The sequence below is a fragment of the Excalfactoria chinensis genome, chromosome 1, assembly GCF_039878825.1.
Source record: "Excalfactoria chinensis isolate bCotChi1 chromosome 1, bCotChi1.hap2, whole genome shotgun sequence".
NCBI classification, from domain to species: Eukaryota; Metazoa; Chordata; class Aves; order Galliformes; family Phasianidae; genus Excalfactoria; species Excalfactoria chinensis.
In genome coordinates, this window is record NC_092825.1 from 43,495,071 (window position 1) to 43,514,432 (window position 19,362).

Sequence of the window (19,362 nt, forward strand, 5' to 3'; positions counted from 1 at the left end):
GAAAACATTTTGAGGATACAAGCAGCTTATGCAGGCATAGCACTGTTACTTGTCAGGCTGTACTGAGGTTAGATAGAAAGTAATCCCTGTTTGTCACTTTTGTCAGGTCTAGTCTGACTAAACAACACCAAAATTATTACATAAAATCATATGTTACAATGAGCACCAGCCAAAAAGCAAATTAATGTTTTCTTTTATTGTTAGAATACCCTTATTGTGAAGATTCCTGCAACACTTGCTGAAGCTGTAGATTATTCAGGTGGCCAATCAATCTCAAACTTTTTTTCCCCTTTATGCCTAATTAAAAAAAATAAAAAGTTTCACGCTATGTCAAAAGCAAACTACTTTCCTTCACCCAGCTGTCTTAGGCAAACAAACATAGCTCCAAATCAGATAGCTTTTAAATAGCACAGTTTCTTTTTAGCTGTTATGTTACAGCAATAAAAAACATTAACGAGGACAGGAGCTTCAGAGTGCTGTATGGAGTACTAAAATGAAAGCAGTAAAATAATACTGCTGCCCGATCTATCACCTAAGTTTCCATTAGATTATTTTAAAACCTAGGGGTCTCCTTAAAGTTCACAAATTAGGACTACAATAATTTATATCCAAGCTAGTAAGGTCATTGGTGAAGATGAGAAATAAGAACTTGTAGGCTATTGTAGGCATTTCTACATTTCTCACTATGAAATATTAATCTATTTGAGTACTCTCTAAATTAGATTAGTTTGCCATAAATTTGTCAAAGAGGTAACAGCAAATCACTGGACAATGTTCTCATCACGTTTTTGAATGTGGATTTTATTAAGTTTTCGTATTAGCAACTAAAGACTAGCACACAGATTTATGCAATATTTTGTGAATAATTCTGGGTTATCTTGATAGTAGGCTTGGTGAAAGTCTATGTTAATAGAACACTGACTCTAGCATATTCACCCTGCTAAATTGTCTCCCTTCTTATTGACCTGTCATTATTTCTTATAGTTTCTCTGCTGACTTATAACTTGCATAATACTGAAGTCACTATTTCACATTGTCAGTGGTTCCAATAGATGTGAAACATTTTATAGACAATTTTTTTTAGGGCTCGCAAATTTTTGATGGCTGTTTAATGGGCCTTATATATTGACAGTGCTCAGATAGCAGAGAAGAAGAACCCAACAGCCTACAGATAAAGAAAGAGGGTTTTTGTTTGTTTGTTTGATTTGTTTTGTTTTGTTTTTTTACACAATTTTATAACTATATTGCAATGCCTTCCATGGAAACTGCTGATCTATCTGCCTCAGATAGAAATGAAACATTCCTTTGGACAGCTAAATGTTTCCTGCCTGCCAGCCTAGAAATCAAACTTTGCATGATATTACAGAAATTTATCTTTTTTTCTTTTTTTTCTTCCTTTGGTGAAATGATTTAGTGGTGAAATTGATACAGTCAGCTGTACTTTCCTATTTTGATCATCTTGCCACTTTCTGAGTTGGCTGATGAAAGGATGTGTATTTTGTCAAGGGAAATATATAGGCACATCACTCTTGTTGGCAGCAAAAGAGGGTCACAAAAATTTCATCAAGGAAAACTTCTATGTTATAGCCTCTGTCTTGCAAAAAATTAATCCCTCGGTATAACTGTATGTATAAGAATATTTGATCTCAATGAGAATATCTACACAGTATTTCCCCAAGTTTGTCAGGTTTCTAATTATCTAAATATGTACTTGTCTGTTTAAGTGAATAAACTACTGTTTAAAAGAGTGTATATATGAAGTCTTGGCCTTGCAGCCTACATTGTAATGTTGAAATTGTATGTAAGCATGTTTAAAAAAATCACCTCATTTTCGGAATTGCTGGGCACACAGTTAACTGGGGGCCATGGCGCTTGGGAAGGTAGGTTAATATTTCTTAAAAGCTTGGATATACCCTTGAGTGCTGCACCTTCTCCATTTTATATGAGAAAAGTCAGCCATAGAACCTCAAAAAATGTTTTGAATAATGTCAGTTTTTGCCATAATTTTAACTTTGATGTCTGGTTTCAGGAGGAAACTCTTCTTAATAAAAAGAAAGAAAAGCATCTGGGATATTTCACTGCAATGTCCATAGTGCCTGTTTTGCTCTTATAAGCAAATTTTGTTTCAACTTTTCAGGTTTTTTTTGAGAGAGTTGTCATAAAATTCAACACTGATTTATTCTATTTTCACTTCATTGAATAAAACTGAGGTAAAGGGATGATGAAGGAGATTCATAAGGACTGAATTCTGAAAGCTGAAAGACAAGATACTAACGGTTGTGGTTCTCACTGCTACTTTGGGGTCTATTTCTGGTGAATTGGTGCAATCCATCCAATTCTGCATCACAAAAACAAGCAGAATAGAATTAGAAATGGCAGGAGGACTTCTAAATACCCTCTTATCTCTGGAGCTTATGTATCCTGTGGTCACGTAAATGTTGGCAGAACAGTGTGAGTAATTTCAGAGTAGTGCACTCTTCATGCATGAATCAAGAACTTTGCCTTCATAGCAGTTAATCTAACACTTCTCAAAAGCAGTATATTCAAACAATCCAAATCCTTCTCACATTATAAGCTCTTTATATTACCCTGGTAGTGCAAGTAAGAAGGCCTTAAGGTATTCATAATTTTTTCCTTTTGCTTCATAGCAGCCAGTCTCTGTATAGAGTCTCTATATGTAAAATCTATGTAAAGAGTCTTTAGCATAGATCTGAATTTTGGATATACATCTTTAACAATTAACTGGAAAATCTCTGAGGTGACCTAGAGATACCCCTAAGTACTTTTCCATCATTAGGAGAATGTGTTTCAGTGGGTGAAGAGTAAGTAGCATTGCAAAACAAGCAAACAAACTAAAGATGTTTCAGAGAGCTAGGAAATTAGAAGTTTACAGTTTCAGGGGAAAATGTATAATTACAATTGGAAAGTTAATACTGTGAGACACTGCTTTTTTTTCAGCCTTGGAATATATGGAGCAGCATTTTCTTTGGGGAAAAAGTCTTGTTCAAATGATCTTCTCATTATGTTGGTTTTGCAAGTGTCTTCGTATCCTGAAAATAATTTTATTCACCAAGTCTGCTATTATAGCGTTACATTTTCATAGCTGTCATAAAAGTTGAAAAGTGTATCTGAACACTCTAAAAACACTGTGAAAAGGGAAAAAAAAGCACGGCAGTTAGTATTATAAGAAAACTGGCAATATATTGAGATCCCAAGTCATAACTCTTCGGAGTTATGTGAAGTTCAGCTAATTGCTGCAGTAGTCCTAGTAATGCCTGTATCATTCAAGATGCTGTTTGGAGAGCTCCAGAAAAGGATTTGTGATAGGGCAGTGGGAGCTCAGAGCCAAAATCACATGATTGCTTACTAGCAAGGTTACCCAGAATGGCACCTTGCTCAAGTTTTGATAGATGGCGTTTACTGAGAGTCTGCAATTATTTAATTATAGGGGATGTAGCAAAAGGAATAACACATAGTCTGGAAAAGATTGATTTAGAAACCTATTTTCTTAGCTCTCTAGTTCTGGATGACATAAAGATCTCTCCCAGTTTGTAATTTTCATTATTTTTACATCTTTTAATTTCTAAAAGCCCATCCCTGGAGAAAGACATGGATAACTGAAATTTAGATTGGAGTTACATTTTAATTGCTCCAACAGAAGATTGTATTTCTTGACTTACCCATTATTATCAGGTTATATCTGTTCTTGGCAAAACAGTTTCTCTTCCTACTCTTCTCACTTTCATACAGATTCAGAACATGCTCCTAATGCAAGTTTTATGTTCAAATGAAGCAAAAATTGATAACTGCTTACAAATATCTCTGATAGAGTCAGAAGTAGAATATCTAATATAATGAAAACATACAATGAGAAGTATAATGAGTGGATTTTAATAATATTCTTCTGTCTCATAGCGTTGCTTTGGCTTTCTCTGCAATTCAGCTTCTCCAAGATGCAGATATTTTTAGGATGACAGCAACACATTTTCGAGAAAAAAGAGATAAAAGGCAGAGTTTGGTACGTACTGGATTTAGTAATTATATGACTGTTTTTTGTAATATGAAGCCTTGTACTAAGTGTTGGGAGATTTTCAGAATGTTGGAACACAGCAGTTGCCCATATCACATGGTTGCTGTTATTTTGGGAAGAAAATGATATATAACGTGCTTCAATTGCCTGATTACCTGTACTGTATTCAACATGTCTCTATATAATCACCATCTTTTTTGTATGCGGTTAGGAATTACATTTTCTATATGAGCACTCTCCCGTGCCAGAATTGAAAATCTCCTTTTATTTTATAAAAAAACAAGATTGAAAGTGGAAAAACAGGTAGCAGGTGTACATTTCAGTCAAGATAGCTTGTGGATTTTTTTCTTTCTTTTCTTTTTAATTGAAAACCTTTCACAGAGTATTCTCTTTTTGTAAGAGCCAAACAGAACAGTTCTCATTATTGCTGTATTCCAAATTTAGCAAGGTATCAGTGAAATCCTGTTGGCTAGCATGGAGAGATACTGACCTATGCTTTGGGAAACCAGTGTGCAAAACCTATTCGTCATACACCACATGTTTGTATTCACACAGTTAGGCAAGTAGACTCCTATGAACAGAGCAAGTGTCCTTCTATTGCTTTCTGGAGCAATCTTAGACTATGGACTGCAGAGCTTTAGTAATAAAAAGACTTTTTAATATGTGAAGAATGGCGCAGGGAGCTAAGTTGAGAATTCTACTAAGTGCTTCCAGTCAGTACTACATTGGTGCAATGGTTTCTTTTTGATACAAGTCCAGACTCTTAGAATTATTCTCCATGAGACGTGTGGTGGTTCAGGTTTTCTCACTTACATGTGATATATAAGCATATTTATGCACACTCCCGTAAAAACTGGTTTAATTAGATTATGTTTCAATTTTTGCATAGATTTTAATTTAAATAATAAGTGGACTCCTCCTATGTATTTAAAAAACAAGCAACTAACAGTATCTTTTCTTCAAATAAAATTTTTGTTATGATTATGTATTTATGTTTAATATATCTGCATTAACTTGATTTATCTTATACTGATACTGTCCTGTTGCTTTGTTTGTAGTAAAGCAATCGAATCCATGATTAACATTTTCTTGCTTTTGGAAATATTAGAATCCTTGTGTTGAAGGTGTCCACGAGCCTCACAGTGCTATAGCACAAGACCATTTGAATATACGTCTGTGGCTAAGGTGTCGTAAAATGTTAGTGACTGCACTAGCAACACAGCTACACCGTGTTGGTGATAAGGAAGGTATTACCCTTTTTTGATTTAAACTTTTGGAGTATAATGGCAAGACTCAATTATTTTTCATAAATAAAAATGCTAACAGTACTCCGCAGTTATTTGTAATAAATTCATCCAATGCAGCGAGGACACCATACTGTATTTCTGAGTATCATCTCAGAGCATTGAAAACACAAAACATTACATTGGTGTTTACTATCTTTTGATAATCACGTAGTAAAAAGTTTCAAATGTAATTAAAAGTGAAACTAAATTAAATCATTTTGCCTGTTTTAAAAAATACAAGGCACTGGTTTTAAAAATATAAAAGCTTTCTTTTTTCAGTTTTTATATTGCCTATAAATGAAAATATCATGTTCTAGATTCTTTTTAAGATTTTAAATGAGATCCCACGTAGTACATTTAAAGATTTGTTTGATGATGAAAGAAAAAGTTTTCCTACTTAGTTCTATAAACTGTATAAACTCTGAAGCTCACTCTAGTATCAAAATCACAGTTCAGGTCTGCAGTCAAACTTTTATAATAATCTCTCCTGTGGTTCTATTTTGGAATGCTAAGTAAGACCAGATTTTTGAATATGATGTCTACTCTGCAAAATCTAATTATTAATGCTGGTGACTTACATACATAGAATGCAATTGGATGAATTTAAAGATTGGATGAATTAAACACTTTTTTTTTTTTTTTTTTTTTTTTTTTTTGAGCAAATTTGGCACAAAGTGGATGAAGCAGTAAATGTGGAATCTGTATTTTCAGTTTCCCTGTAAATTTTTAGAGAAGAATCAACTTCTGTTATATTTTACTAATCATATATTTCCTTGTTCTAGAAAAGTATGTGGCTGAACGCAGAAGTATTATAAAAGAAGTAATATTAGAGTCAGAAGCCTTTCGTGATACTGAGACTCAGGCTGAAATGATGGTTCAAGCAGCAATTCTTGACCTGCAAGAAGGATGTCCCCTGGCTGACATTAAACTTCTTTTGCAGGTTTGAGCACAAAAGAGAAACTGTTGGCTTTTCTTCGGTACATTTTTTTTTGGTAGTCAGAACAGCTGATGCCAGCATTAAATAAGCTTGAAATAGTGCCTCTGCAGTAGATTTCTTTTTTCAGTTTCTGTGATTTGTCCTCATAAATAGACAGCAAAAGTAGTAACTACATTGGTTTTTGTTATCTATGTCCAAACAGAATATCATCAGTTTACTGCAAGAGGATAAATTTATTTCTCCTCCAGCTTCTTTGACTCTTGTGAAAAGTATGCTTCTGATGGCAGACGTGCTAGAGCTGCAAAGAGCAGAGAATATGGAATATTTCTCTTCTGCAGTGGAACCATTAAACTTACTAAATTTGGCACATGAAATCACCTTGAAAGAAGTGAGTATTTGATTTATATAGCATTTGCACATTCTTACAATGATTCTGATAGTTCTTCTAACAATTTATTAAGAGAGCTATTCCCATTAACTAGGAATTTTCCCAAGATCACGTAGTATAAAGAAGTAATTCACCTTGCCAAACTTATTTTGTATATTCATCTTGCATACTCATGGTCCTAAATAGCCTGATATTTTTGTGGTTTAAAAAACACTGAAAACTTGCAGGTGTATATTCATTTGTGAGAACTGAAATAGGGAGTTTCATTTTTCGTAGGTACTGAAAGCTCAGATTTCCCACTTGAATATGAGGGATACATTACTCTGAACACCTCAGGGAAGGTGTACATCTCATAAAATTCCTGACTTTTGAGCACTGAAGTTTAAGAATTTAGCTTTATTCCTTAACTTACTTAGAGTCATTTGACTTACTTAGAAAATCTTTACAGACTTAACAATGTACAATGTGTTCCCCCTTACTCTTATGAATTCATTATGAATGAAAAGTTTGATTGACCCATAGGTACGTTATTTTTCTTTCTGGCCTCTGCCTTTTGTTGTATGTTAGATTTCTTTCCAGAAATAACAGTTTCTAATAAGAATGTTACTTGGGAGTTCTGCTTCTTAAGGACAATTTGTTTTGAGGGAATTTGCTTTTAGAAACAAAAATAATGTTAATAAATCTGATTAAGAGTTCATTGAAATTCTCCATTTGATACCAAATTTCTCAGCAAAGATGACAATCACAAATTGAAGTAAAGGAGTTCAAGAGCATCAGGCTGTCTTCTAGTGCTCTTTTATAAGAAACCCTTGAGTTCTAGGGTCTTACAAGTACCTAACCTAGTTCTTCAAAGGATTTAATTTGCTGTCTGTAACTCAGTTTTATAAAACATACTCTTTTCATAGATTTTTTTTTGTGGAGAATGTATTGAACAGCAGATAGAAGACAGTACATTGTCCTGCCTTATCCTGCCTGCAAAAAATATCTACTTGCCCTACATAAACCTTCTAGCCCAAGTCAAAATGAGAATTGGTAAGAAAAATGCAATTCATTAATATATATATATTTTCATTCATTTTCATTCATATTTTATACATCAGCAGATAAAACAATCTGATATGTCAGAAGTAAAGATAGTGAAGCAATTATTTCAGAGAAGGGTCTGATTAGTAGATAAGGAATTTCAGAATTTGTTGATGCTCAGAGAGGGGTGGGTTCTGCCTGTAGCTGTCAAGTGAAACAATGGTAGGAAGTGGCTTACTGCAGGTTCTTACAGATCAGTTGTGTCAGATATGATTAGTGTAGCCTAAACTTATTATCGTCTAAGTAAACCTTATTAGCATTGTGAAGTAGTGAAATAGTATTATACTTCCATATCCATATCCATTAATCACTCCGATTTTTGAGAATTGGATTGTAATGGCAAATATGTAACAGTATTTGTTCTAGGAAATTAACTTTGTTTTGCATAACTTTTTTTTTTTTTTTTTTTTTTTAAATTATTATTAAATCATTTACTAATAGGTATCTGTTTGTTTTTCTTTAGGAAACACATTAGTTGAAAGAGTAGCTTGCACACCTGAAAGAGAAGATCCGCTGCAATGGTTACATGCTCTCAAACATCTAGAAACAGCACTGAAGCTTTGCAGGGCATCTGCAACAAAAGTATTAGATATGGAAGCTCAACTTCTTTTTCAGATAGGTAAATAAAATCCTGTTCGTTTGTCATGATAGCATTTCTGAGACAATCTTATACTTGTGGGCTTTCTTGAAACTAAGATGTTTTCCTGTCAAAATAGAACAGATGTGGATATGCATCCCTGTAACTGCAGACTTCTTTTCTGTGTTTCATATCATGATAACATAATTCAAGGTGCATTATGCAATAAAGAATTTCAAAACTGCAGTAGAACCTTTCCCATCTCTGTGTTATCAGGGATCAAAGGGCATAACTGATGAGGTTTAAGATACTGTAGAGAGCTAATTAGCTTATTTGCATCAGTCTGAAGTAAAGAAGATGAGAGCTTCATAAAGTATTTCTAAATGACTTAACAAAGCTAACGAGTTACACAATGTCTGCATGCATTTGGACTTCACTGGCATTATGTTTTGCACCTGGAAGAGCTTGTTTGTTAGGATCCTAGCCAGAAAGGTACTTAGACTATAAAGTAACACTTGAAATGCCATGTGCAAGAGTTAACACTATAAAGGTGAGGATAGTGCAACAGAACTTATCCTAAGTTCATTCTGTGGCCAGGGGACATCCTTCTGGCCATGTAAAGGCCTACACAGTGACTGCTACATAGATCTCTAACCCCACAATGTACAATGATCTTCTGGTTAAGTCTGCTGCATATTAGGTGTTGTTAAGGTTCCAAAGATTGATTATTTTATCTACTTTATGAAATAAGTTCTAATACAGGATTTGTGTATAACATTTAAAAGATCTGGAAAGGCTTTTGCTTATCGGGAAGAAAAATCATAGTGCAATACATTGTTGAATTTTCCTACTAGGCAAGCAGGTTAGGTCTTACAGGAAACAAACAAAAACCAGCAAAATCTTGCAAATTAGCTTTCTGTATTTCTTTCTTAGGTAAGGTGGAATGCCAGATAACCAAAGCAGGCAATAACAAGCCTTATCAAGCTGTTGAAACCCTGTTGGAAGCTATAAAACTGAGCCAGCAGCATGATCAAAACTTTGAGTAAGAAAAAAATATATAGAATTATCAAAACATGTTTTGACCTTTTTCTAAGACTTGATGATGGATTTCTTGTGATTTTGGACAGTTTTCTTTATGGGTAGTGTAGAACTACAGTATATTCATTCTCTTCCTTGAAAGAAATGTGAAGACAACTTTAAAACATATTTTTGAGTACACAAAGCTATGGCTTTTGTTTTTGTTTCCAAATTTCTTCCCCTTCTCCCAGCCCAGAGACAGTGCTAGTTAAAGAGGAGTTTTATTCATATTTCAGAAGATGAGCTGTGGCCTGCCCCCTTCCAGATAATAGAAATCCAGCTTGAAAAGGTTAGCAGCCAGAAAAAGGCAGAACAGAGGCAGAAGGAGCATAGGAAATGTGTTTGTAACAGATATCAGGACAGTGACTTTGACATTAGTTATCTGTATAGGAGATGCCTGAAGAACTGAGCCAAGCCAGCCAATAAATTCTTTCAAGCAGCTCTGACATATTGGACTTCAGCATTTTTTTAGATCCTTGACCAGTCTTAATGAATAATGTGCCATGTATGTTTACGGACAGTGTGAAGGCAGCAGTTTACCTTGATTGTGTGGGTATTCTGCTACTTAAGTTAATGAACCAGAACTCTGAACACTGGAGCAGTAGCATAGTGATAAACCTCTACAAGCCATCAACATGATAGAGGATAGTACAGAAATGGGCTGTGGTAAAGTTCTCCAAGTTTAATTTGCTGCACTCTTACTTAATTTGCTGCAGTCTGCACAGCAACATCAGTGAACCCTGACTCTCTTATTTTAGATAACTAAACATCCCAATCACCCTCATATAAGCCCTCAGATATCTGTGGAATGGTCATGTCTTCATGCCTGAAATACTTATTTATTAGTGAGACTAGAAAGTTAACTAAATTGTGGCCAACTGAGTGTAGAACTTGTCATCTTCACACTTAGTTCTCGTTTTCCTGTACATCATTCTGTGACTTTCATATTTTGCTTCAACAAGTCACATAAGCTGAAATTTATGGGACTGTCTCAGCAGCCAACTCTGTGCAATATGACTGTCCAAAAGAGTAACTGCATGTGCAGGAGTTTGTTGCTGAGATTAAGGAAGCCAATTCTTAGGGGAAATCTGCAGAGTTCTGCAGTGCTGGGAGGAATCTACATAAAAAGTCTTAGAAACATACAGTGAATATAAATGTACAAGAAGTTCTGCAGATACACTTATTTGGGCCTGGTTTATGATAATACTGTAAAAGTGAACAAAGGAGAAGGAAGTACTGGAAGGAGCTGATAAGGAGAGTTCATCTGAAGATGGAGAATGTTCTGGTATAGAACTCGGAACTAAGAAGGTTCTTCAGTTGAGTCCAGAGATTATTTTGGTCACTCTTAGCATTTTTGCTGGTTCTTGGAAGAGAGAATGATTTTCTATGGAGTGACTGAAGATTCATATCCAAATTTTGCCATCCATACATCAAGGAAAAGCAGGACAACAGACAAATGCCTTGACTTGAGGAAGGAAGGGCAACCCTTGCCGGTTCTGTACTGAAAGATCACTTTTCTTTTAGAACTACAGTTTTCTTACTAAATATTTGCCATTTATTTATTCACTGCTTGTTCCTCATGGCACAAATTGTATTTGTCAAACTCATAAACCATTGTGTTATATGTTAAACATACCATAGAGACTTCAAAGCAAGATTGCGTGGCTCTGAAAGGAGATGTGTTTTAAGCAGTTGATTTGGACTGGATGAATGATTCATATGGTGATGCTGCTTGGCAAGTCTTGTCATCATGACACTATCTTTTGTAGTAACACTGATTAACCTGCATGTTGTCTCTTAAAGGTTAATAAGAAGATCATACCTTGAAATAGCACTACTATATTTGCATTTTGCCACAAATAGTGAGAATTTGTCACAAAGAGATGAGGTGATCCCTTCAAAATCAGAGGTATATTTTCTGTCTTTTAGGTAGTGGCCTCTTCAAAGCAGGAAGCATCTTTCTGTTAGAGCATTGTTCTTCTTGCCAAGCTGTTACTTGGCAAGACTTACTTATTACATATAATATATAATATATAGTATATAATATATAATATATAATATAATACACACATATATTGTAATATATTAATTATATTTATAAATTATATTTATTATATGATATATAATAATATATATAATATGTTTATTATATATATTATAGATATAATACTTATAAATAATACTGGTAAGAAAATCCTAGTAGAAAAAACACATGAAAAAATCACATAGTACTGCAGGAGAATTATATAATGTCTGATGTGATTTGTCATTTTTTACTGAATATAATGACATTTAAAACTTTTTTTGTGTTGTTGATGTTATTATAAAATGGGAAGAAACAGAACCAAGTGGTTTCATTCCTGATTCTGTGCAAGTTAAGTTTATCTTTGCAAAGAAAATGTAACATTCTAACATGATTCTTACATGGTAATACTCATACTTTACCATATCTCAACTTTTTTAAATACAGACATGGGAAATATAAAATGTTTTAACTATGTTACAGCAGCTGCTAACCATTTTCAGAGTGTAATGTTTAACATGAAAGAATAACTAAGATTGTAGAAAACAGAAAATTATACCAAAAGTCCCTAGAATGGTGAGGGTAATTATATAAGCTGCTCTGAGAAAATTTTTAGAGGAGCAGCCTTATAAGTTTTAGCATTGAATCAATGGATTTATTAAATCAGTGCCAATTTTTAGTTTTAAATGAAACAATTCTGTAAGTCTAAGGATTTTTGCTACTAGCAAAGTATATTTTACCACAGAACATTTGGAACCATAACTAAGAATGGGTGTATAATTTTAGATCTCTGATGGAGAAAACACTTCCTCTCCCGGTGAGGCTCTGAAATCAGAAGGCTACAGAGTACGAGCTTGGATTGCAGTAAGAGCAGCCAGACAGGTTGGGACAATATTCTAAGGAGTTAATTTTTTTGTCTGGTTTTATCTCATACAAAGAGCATGCAAAAACAAGACAAGAATTAAGGCTCCCTGAAATTTCTGGCAGGGGTCTTAATTTGAGGAAATCAGAATGGACACTGTGTGAGTGGTGCATTTAATCTCTCATGGACAGATATGACCCTGTTTGCCTCTATGTTGATTAAATGCAAATATAACAGCACACTGCCTGATATGTGCATATGTATTTGACGTGTGGGTAGACATCCGCAGCACCCAGGTGAAGATATCTGATTTGAAATCACTTGTATAGTAATTAAGCTGCCAGCAATAATGATTTATTTAAATACAGTATGTACCATATGACAGGTGCTTTAAAAAATATAATATGTTGAATAATTAATTTTTCATTGTTAGCTTGTCGGTCTCACGTTTTAAAATCTGTATAAATATAAAAGTGAACAGGTCTTAAAATAAATATTATGTTTAGGTCAGTGAAGCAGTGGTTGCCTCTCAGCTGTTAATTGGAATGGAGAACATTAAAGAACGCAGTGTGGAGGATGCAGTACAGCAGAAAATTCCAGAATTTGCTTCCATGGATCTTCTTGCTTCATACATAGACTACTTGTCCGGTATTATTTTCTGCCTAGTAATATTAGAACATTAAAGAAGAAATAATTTATGGCATATAATCTAGTAATATGTTTGACATCTAATTTTCATTTATTAAAACTGCAAGTCAGATTTAGAAAATAAAAGCTGAATCCTGACAGCATGAAATAAGAGCAGTTTAGGTCACCTGACTAATGGATCTTCAATATCAGCCGGTGTATGTGTTTGATAGGCTAAGGAAAATGGCACTGTTTGCATCCTGTGGATCAGAGAAAGAAAGAGAAAGGAATAGTGCACATCTTTTAGGAAAGCACATGGACCTTACAAGGCTTCCCTAGGCTTATACTAGCTCTTGGCCCCCAGTCAGTCATCACAGTCTTTTTTAATCAAGCAGTCAGCTAGAATGCATTTTTTTCCTGTAGCTATACAGCTTTTGCTTGGATATTTTCACTTTTCCTTATGATTTGGCAAAGAAATGTTGATATTGAATAGCTCCCCATTAAAATAAAGCAAAACAGCAACAACATAAAAACAGCAAACCAAACAAACAACCCCAACTCTTGCTAAATTATCTGCCCAGGCACTGCATTTTACAATTACAAGCTAATAAGGATCCGTCTTTCTGGTTCAGTGTATTATCTACAAGGGACTGTTCCACTGGCTTTTCTGTGGAACTATGCCTGGTTTACTTCCAGCTTCTACAGTTATTTTATGATGACTGGATTTGATGGAATGAAAGTTTTTCAGAAAATATAAACTGAATGCAATTAGGAATTCTGTTTATTTTTACACTTGGAAACATTTAGTAACAAATTTTGGTTCTGTGGCTTCATTTCAGTCATCTCAAATGGCTGACAAAGATTGAACAGTTCTGCCTGATGGTTGCTGGCAAAGCTGAGCAATGACTGCTTACTTTACAGCATTTAAACATATGTGTTTTGATTGGTTTATGAAATCAAGTGTTTTCGGCTAAGACCTCCCATCAATCTGATTGTCTCATGCTGGCATCATTTGTTTATAATTATGGATCCTTTTTTTTTATCGTAGCAAACGCAGCAGGTGTTTATCCTGATAGGACTGTTTGGCAGTCCAAGGAAAAATGAAACCGTAGAAAAGCAAAGTGGGCCAAAATACACAAACACAAATTGAAATGGAATTGATCAGCACAGCATGGCAAATATTTTCTTGAAAGCCATTGATGAAACCCAGTGTTTAAGTTTTGTTAATACACAATGTAGATATTTTAAGTAAATTTCTGCTTTTACAATTGTCTGTGAAATGTCAGGAATACAGTTGTACAGGAGAGCACGTGGTGTAATTAATTTGGCCTTTTGTGATTCCACTAGTAAAGAGGAGTAGGATTGCATTTTGCTGTGGATTTTGAGGATTCAGGGTAAGTGTTAGACGACAGAGACTAGACACGGATCTCAGTTTAAGTTAAATGGTTTATTTAAATGTTTTAATTAACAGAGTTTTGTAAATAGATCTAAACATGATGTATATCTGTACATTAATGAGTGATGCAGATGGATGGCTGTGTGCCCCACAGATTGGAGACAAAGCTCCGTGAATTCTGCATTTGCTTGAATCTTCCATAGCTCAAAGATAGAGAGGGAAGAAAGACATTCTCTCTGCCCTTCTGTCTTTCTTGCCAGGATCCCTCAGATTCTTGGCTATGATCAGAGAAATATTTTCTTTACAATGTTCAAAAACTGCTGAAACAATATGAAGAATATTCCTCTTATAAAAACGTAATTGAGTTCACAAGTTGCTTGTTTAGTTACAGCCAGCCAGTTGCAACACAGTGCAGAAACAGGCTTTGAATTGCAACCTTTGGCTTAATATCTATTTTTGATCTGTTACTGGATTTGCAGATGGATACAGTGTTGTCTGTGGAAGTCATACAGCATCGTCTACTGAAAGTAAACAAATCATACAGAAGGAGCAGAACCAAAATGAAGGAATGGAATGTCTTGATGCCAGCTCCAGCCAGAAGAAAGAGATAACAACATGGGTTCACCTAATTCGCTACCATAGTTATATAAAAGGGCTTTGTCACACAAACCTATTTGGTATGATTTTTTCTTCTTTCTGGGAAACTGCTGTAGGCAACATACTTTTTATGGGCCTAAAGTTTCAGATTTTAAGTCCATAATCTCAGATAGTCTCATTTTTAGTTCCTTTAAATTGTGTAAAAGTTAAAAGTCTTCACTGAAGTCATGATTTATATCAGTATTTATATCAGGTGAAGATATCATGACCTTTTTTAATAGTTATTCACAGACCTTAATGATACCATAAAGAGCATCCCACAGAACTTAATTTCTGTTACTATCTGTAGCAGAAATGTTAAGTCAGGGCTTGAAGCCCTCAGTGATTGAGCACCTGGTGGGAAAGCAGGGCAACCCAGGGGAGCTCAGGTGCATGCATGCAGTGCATCTGAATAACTGGAAGGAGTGGAAGCAGAACTCACCCCTTCCCAGACCTCATGTAAGGGCTGGCAGTGGAGGCAAAGGAATCTTGCTGGAGATCTCTGCCTGCCTGAGACTTTCTGGAGGTAAACAGCTTTTTTCCTTTGTTTCTGCATCCACGGCTGCTGCATTTGGGCTTATCCTCACTTGCTGCAGCCTGGGACTCTGCTACCCTGCTGTCATTGCTGTTTTCCATCGTATTATAGTGTTACACTATCTCTGGAGCATTAAAAAAACAACAACAAAAAACAAACAAACAACAACAACAACAAAACACTTAAGCTGTGTATTATTTTAATTCTAGGTACATCAGACTTAAATCAGATCAAAAATAAAGCCATTCAGTTTGGAGGTCTGTTTGTGAAGATGGGTACTGACTAGTTTAAATTGGATGCTGAACATTGTGGAGCATTTGGGCTAAATGTCCAGATATTACGTACTTGATTTACTTCACTACAAACCTAGCCAGAACCTTTTAAAAAGAGTAACAAACTATTACTTTCAGGGCTGGATATACAAGTGCTACTTTAATAACTAAAAGTCAGGTCAGATTGTACATACAGGGATTTGTTTGAGGCTTCAGTAGTAGGCTTCCTCTGGAGAGAAACTTAGCAACTCCGAATTCATCATTACAGAGAGGGCTGGAATCTTTTCCTTGTAGCACCATATTAAAGTATTGTACCTCACCATAGAACTGTAAGGACAGTAAGGTACCTACAGGTAGGTGTCAAAATGTGCACATCTATCTCAGCTGCAGTTACTGTTGATGCAGCCTGGAGAGTTGCTCATCAGCCACCAGCTGTCTAAATCTGGGTGAGCAAAAGAGCTTCTCTTCATGGTCTTGACTGAGTGTGCCTTTATTCCAGTTTGTGTGTTGAAGTCTAGTGAATACACTGATGCTTACGCACCTAAATTTAAGTTGCTAAACCCCAAATATGCGTCTCCCTCTTTACAGTACCTTATTACATCTAGACAGAGCTTTGTTTATGATCAAGTCTCCAGTGACAATGTGCAGTGTGAAAACTGTAGCAATATTCAAGGGCAATCAGTATAGTTGCTGGAAATATATTTATTTGCTATTGAATTCATTTATATAATTTATGTATTTTACTATATTTCAAAGGGTATGAATTTACTCTTTAAAATTTACTTTTACGTGGCAAATGGTAACTTAATAAAAATAATGTCTTTTCAAAGCTGACCATGAATCAGCACTTGGAGCTCTTTCTGGAAGAGACGGACACTCGGATTCTCTTTTCAACTCGTGGATTGCTCTGCGTGTGGCAGAAATGCATTCCTTTCTCAAAGAACACTTATCTGAATACTCGGTGTGTTGTCTCGAGGATTCCCCAGAACAGCTACAAGATTTAGAGCCGTCACATGGTTGTCCGCCTGATTCATCAGAGGTATTTGCTGTTCTCATGGATTTTTCAGTAGTATTTATTACAGCTGTGTTTTGTAACTCTTCAGGTTCTTGCAGTTCTGGAGCTGATGTTTCTGGGAGCACTTCTGAGGGAAGAAATTATTTATCTGGAAGGTGTATTTTGTCAATATTTAGTGGAGCCACGTGTCTCAAATTTAATTGATGTTTGAATTTTTTTCACTGCCTGGTGTTGGGCTAGAAAATCAGCCTTTTCTGACTTGCAAAAAGCCTATCTGAGCTTTCAAATACATAAGCAGGTCAGTCGATGCCACTGAGAGAAATATCAAATTGAAGTTCTGGAGTCCACGCTGATCATGGTGTTTGTATAGAACACTGAATGGGAAAAGGTGCTGAAGATTCAATTCCAAAGTAACTTTCTTCCAAGTTTCTCCATTCTGCTTCTCGTATTAATAAGTACCTTAATACTAAAAAAAAAAATAAATTAAAATGACAGCTTACTTCTAGGTTTATTTTCTGCCTACTGAGCTCAGGGTTAGATAAAGGCAGGGGAGCCTTGCAGATTGAGAACTTTTTATTTTATCAAAATGCATAAAACTACTTTTTTGCAAGTAACTCTTCTAGAGTTGGTGAACTTTCTGCAGTGTTGGACAGCATATCATCACTCATTTCCCAACAAAGAGCTGACTGTGCCGCTGAATATATTGTAAATATATGGTATGTGACATTTGTAACAGCCGTCGTATATCAAAAATTATTTTACTCTGTCTGCTCTTCTTTTGACATAATTAGTATTACAGTGTCCTGGAATAATAAGCTTCAGAGCTTGCTGTCATGTTCGTGACAGGTGCAAGCCGCATAATCGTGTGCTCGCTTCACTGTTGCAGACAGCTAACAAGCATAAAGCTCTTAGTTCTTTAAATTCTGAGCTTCATTGAATTTTATCACAATATTTTTAGAAGCTTTAACTATTCAGCAAACCATATAAGTTTCTTTTTTTATTTTATTTTTTAATGTTACTGTAATTTGATAACGGCATTTTTAAGAGTACAAAAAATTCCAGAAAGAGTAAATTTTATGTGCAAAGTTTGTTTCATTGTTTCACATGTCTTGTAACTGTTTTTAACTCACAGATTTATGTTTTGTTTTGTTTTGTTTTTTCCACTTCTACTGAACAAGGAATCCAAGTACATAGGGTGTTTATAATTAAAATCGTGTGCCTGTGACATTTTACATGATTTTTTTCCCCTCTCCTCCAATCGATGATAGCACATAGGAACACTTGAAGTCAGCTTGTTGTTCTCAGACTTTCAAGAGGGTCGAATGGATAAGTAGTTGTATGTAATTCAGCAACCCTCCAGTTTGACCAGAGCAGTTATAGTATCATTCCTAAAAAAGAGTCAATCTGATATAAATAACAAAAGATGTAGTTCCATGAAAGAAGAAAGTCCACCACACATTTTAGAAAGAAATATGCCCAAGGAGGTTGTGGATGCCCCATCCCTGGAGGCATTCAAGACCAGGCTGGATGTGGCTCTGATCAGCCTAATCTGCTGGTTGATATCCCTGTCTATGGCAGAGAACTGGATGATCATTGCGGTCCTTTTCAGCCCAGGTCATTCTATGATTCTATATATCATGAAACGAACTTTTGAGAACTTCAATTGAAAGACATGTCACAGATGATATTGTTCCACCTCCATGTAGACGTATATCTGTTTCTTATAATTTTCTTTGCTTTCCACGTTAGCAGGATCGTGGGTGATTCATTGTCAAAACTAAAATCCTGAATACAAAATATTCTTGTTCTAGATGGGTTAACTAGCAGTACTAGTGATGGCTGTGGGATATGGCCACTTTTAACACTGCCTTTGTAGTCTCAGTCTATGTGGCATGGATCAGCAGCCCCAGTTAGTTGTACCATGCCATAATGAAGGTATGCATATGTGCCCAAATTCATGACTCCATATTTGTCCTTGCTTTGTAAAGCCATGTCAGTGAAAAAGCCACGTCAGAGTGAGAAATCCATCTTCCACTCATTTAGGTTTGTTGCCTTATGTCAGTCACGAGCTGCATTTTCTGAAAATGAGTTGGGTGAAGTTCTCCAGGCTTTTTCAGCAATGAATATTCAAAGTATTCAAAATCTAGAACTAATGCCCCAGGCGGGTGTTTTCACGTTTTGGAATCAGTGATGGCAACTCTATGTCTCCAAAGAGCAGTAGTATTCCCCTAAAATGTCATTTTTTTTGCCTCCTCTATTCTTTGCATACCTGCAAAATACTTTTAAAACTATGAATGGAGTGGCAGTGTTCAGCCTTTTAATAAAATCTTTAGCCATTTTTAAAGGCTTTTATTCATAAATGAACAAATACTTGCCAATACTCCTCCAATTGTTTCCTTGGTAAATGATGTCCAAAAAGTGCTAATGCTCCACATGTATCTTAGTAGACAATATATATGAAAAATCCTCACAATTTAAATGACTGCATTTCTGTAAGTATCGCTGTTTGTGGGCAGTACAGCTAATGTCAAACAGAAAAAAGTAAAAAAAAGTTAGGCATAAATAAAACATCAGTTTGGCATTCAGATCTGTTTTTTATTATCAATATGGATAGCAAC

The 19,362-nt window shown here is 35.3% G+C and overlaps 1 protein-coding gene across 1 annotated transcript in view; it reads left to right on the forward strand.

Annotated features, from left to right (window-relative positions):
* The window catches only part of CFAP54 (cilia and flagella associated protein 54), a 102,336-nt gene that overhangs the window by 75,966 nt on the left and 7,008 nt on the right, over window positions 1-19,362 (forward strand). Inside the window, exons 53-64 of the mRNA XM_072348191.1 lie at window positions 3,916-4,018; window positions 5,139-5,277; window positions 6,099-6,256; window positions 6,456-6,641; window positions 7,547-7,673; window positions 8,188-8,343; window positions 9,235-9,343; window positions 11,182-11,287; window positions 12,188-12,283; window positions 12,770-12,911; window positions 14,766-14,963; window positions 16,560-16,768. Coding sequence (XP_072204292.1) covers window positions 3,916-4,018; window positions 5,139-5,277; window positions 6,099-6,256; window positions 6,456-6,641; window positions 7,547-7,673; window positions 8,188-8,343; window positions 9,235-9,343; window positions 11,182-11,287; window positions 12,188-12,283; window positions 12,770-12,911; window positions 14,766-14,963; window positions 16,560-16,768 — 1,729 coding nt within the window. The remainder of the gene's footprint in view (window positions 1-3,915; window positions 4,019-5,138; window positions 5,278-6,098; window positions 6,257-6,455; window positions 6,642-7,546; window positions 7,674-8,187; window positions 8,344-9,234; window positions 9,344-11,181; window positions 11,288-12,187; window positions 12,284-12,769; window positions 12,912-14,765; window positions 14,964-16,559; window positions 16,769-19,362) is intronic.